At 34.6% G+C, this 3,039-nt stretch overlaps 1 protein-coding gene across 1 annotated transcript in view; it reads left to right on the top strand.

The window, feature by feature from the left end:
- Positions 1-2,397, top strand: part of LOC109546319 — a 63,153-nt gene extending 60,756 nt beyond the window's left edge. Inside the window, exon 10 of the mRNA XM_048665753.1 lies at positions 1,412-2,397. Coding sequence (XP_048521710.1) covers positions 1,412-1,878 — 467 coding nt within the window. The 3' untranslated portion in view covers positions 1,879-2,397. The remainder of the gene's footprint in view (positions 1-1,411) is intronic.
- Positions 2,398-3,039: the final 642 nt, after the last annotated feature.

Genomic DNA, 3,039 nt, shown 5'->3' with positions numbered 1-3,039 from the left:
AAATTTCAAATTAGATGTTAAAACGGGGTGACCAAAGTTCAATCAATAACCCTGTACAACGACCTAAATGTGTAAATTTGTTTTTTGTTTGACGCATTCCTTGAACCGAAAGTTTTGTATCCAGGGTTACCTGAATATTTCACACGGTCTCGAATATCTGTTATGTCCTTCTGTTCAACCTTTGCGTGTTACATTATTGTGAAGTAGCTACGCTATTAACGCTACTTGTTTAATGTTCATGCAATGTTAATGTTATTCAGGTATTGGGTTCCTTTGGAATAAAATTATTGAAGTCATCAAGGTACAATCCCGGTACTCATTATCTCTTTGGACGCCATTATGTGATATATTTTCAACAGTTGATAATGATACTTCCCGAGCATGAGATACTATATTAAAAATAGTCTTTTATTCATAATAATCAAGTAAAATATGGTATATTTACATTGTATACTGACTCCAAATGTTAAAGGGGTTCTTGTTCCGCGTGCTGAAACTAGTTCATCAGCTTGATAATTAAAAGCTGTTTGGCATCAGCTGTATCTACTTGGCATTGCTAATAACAAATGTAATTAATTAATTATCAAACGTAATCAATCAATCAAATCTCAATGACAATAACATATCAACCCACCCAATAGCGTTTCGCGCTGGTGAAACAAGCTGAATTAGCCGCGACGTACCCAATGGTTAATAGTCATTATTTTTATTATCGGACAAAGCGCAATATACAGGGTGATTCATGGTCGATGGCGTATTAGACGTTTAAGGAGAACGCGATGCACGATTTATCTGCAAATTTGTAGAACGTAGTCACCGGATATGCTCTATTGGCCTAAAATATTTTCAGCAATGCAACGTTGTCGCTTATACCGAAAACTACATACAACTTTGCTATTTTAAATGAGACTCCCTGTATATTAGTGCACGCTTAGATTGGCGATATAGATTTGATTATTTTCTGATTATTATCTGACTAGAGATAAAAACTGCTCCAATTGCATTTTTCCAAATAAACATCACTCCTATTACATTCATTTATAAGGGCATGCAATCAACTGTGTAAGTTTTGAAAATATCTTAATTCTGAATTGCAGCTTCAATTATCTGAAAGAGCTTTCCTCGTTGGTGAGGCACAGCAGAGTACTGGGAAGTTTAAAAAAATATTTGCATTTTTATACGTAATGAAAATGGTATCTGTAGAATGTTTTTATGGAAGACAAAATTGCATTATATAGTAACAGCTGAAAATCCATTTCCAGGTCTGACAACGGAAATTGGCACAATAGTAAAATGGGGTCAACCAACTTGTTATATATTTATTTTTCTATAGACTAATGGTAACTTGATTTGATTTTCATTCTTTGTTTTTTATCCAAAATATTTATTCACGCGCAGCAAAATCTTTCAGGGAACAACTGGGGTAATTGTCCCAACGGAACCGGATCAGTGGGATGTGGTCCCCAAGAAGAGTTTCGAGCATGTTCTGACATCAGGATTGATGGAAGTGCTTCTGACGGTCCGGAGATGATACCTACTCAAACCACTAGTCACGAAGACGAAGACGAATACAATGAAATAATACCAACGAATACCATACCCGACAAAGAACCTAATGTCTACAATCCAATTTTCGCACTCACTATTTCAATTGCATCTTTTTTAGTCGCATTTTTAATTTTATTCCTATTATTTTGTCACTATTACCAGGTTGGTGACCATATATGGAACAAACTTAAACCAGAAACATCTAGAGGTGAAACCAGAATGGGTAACATTCGAAGCTATCCTCCGATAGCTCCTCTCAGGTTGAAAAAGGGATTATCTTTCCAACCGACTTCAAATATATGTGATAAGAGTCAGAACAATATACCTTAACCTAAGAGAAACAACACTAAAACAATATATCGCCAAAGTTGATCACCCGAAGTGGTACCTACATAAAAACAATTTAGTTTTAAAACAAAATTATTTTAAAGATGAATTGTCAAGAAATCAGCAATAAATTGAAAATAAAACGTCTTATTACTGTAACATAAATTTTCTATAAAAAATGGTTCTACCTTTTTACATGTGACAGGTATTATGAATAAGGTGGCGGTCCCGCTCAATCGTCGTGATTTGCCATTTTAAAGTTACAAGGCTTCTGTGCCGGCGTTGGTTGTTTTACGCAATGAACATTTTTTCAAGACTTAACATTTTGAGGTGTGTATTTTCAAAAAATAAAAAGTTGAGAAATATTTGGTGCCACCGCGTTGGATGTGATCGTTTATTGGCAAGATCGACAGATAATTTGTTTAAGTACATTTATTTGTACTAGACATTTTCATGATGTGTGTTTCAATGCAAACGGGAGACTGTTAGTAAATTGTCTAAAAATAAATTACCTTACAAACACTTGGGCAGCTCAGGATAAAAATGAAAACACTTGCGATTAAATCATGTATTAGACTAAAAATGTGATGACACTCACACTGAGTGAGAGAGAGAGAGATAGAGAGAGAGAGAGAGAGAGAGAGAGAAAGAAACTACACATTTTCAACACTCCCACTTAACAAAAGTTCACAAATTATAAACGAAACTCAAAAAAAGTAGAAGTATAACTTAATCCTAAACCCTTTACAAACTTTTAGTTTTCAATGTTCTGTAATGCTTTCGTGTAATATATCGGCTATCATTTCATCAGTTGGCAAATATTTCAAGTTAACTTTATTCTCAGAGAGTGCATCTCTAATGAAATAATACCTTATATCAATGTGTTTCGATCTGTCATGGAAAATTGGATTGCTTGCTAGTTTTTGGGCACTTTGATTGTCATTGTGAATATCAATACAATCCAATTTACCAGTGATCTCACAAAGAAGGTTTCTCAGATATATGGCCTTCTTTGCTGCCTCGCTTAGAGCCATATACTCAGTTTCGGTTGTCGATAAGGCAACTGTCCGCTGTTTACAACTTTTAAATGAGAAGAAACGCTCGCAAAATTTGAAAACATAACTAGTAAAAGATTTTCTATCTTGTTTGTCTGAACCCCAGTCA

This window comes from Dendroctonus ponderosae, unplaced genomic scaffold (assembly GCF_020466585.1).
Source record: "Dendroctonus ponderosae isolate FM_Combo_2020 unplaced genomic scaffold, Dpon_F_20191213v2 Dpon_F_20191213_4, whole genome shotgun sequence".
Taxonomy (NCBI): Eukaryota; Metazoa; Arthropoda; class Insecta; order Coleoptera; family Curculionidae; genus Dendroctonus; species Dendroctonus ponderosae.
The sequence above is the reverse complement of the archived record's forward strand: the minus strand, read 5'-3'. Positions and strand labels throughout refer to the sequence as shown.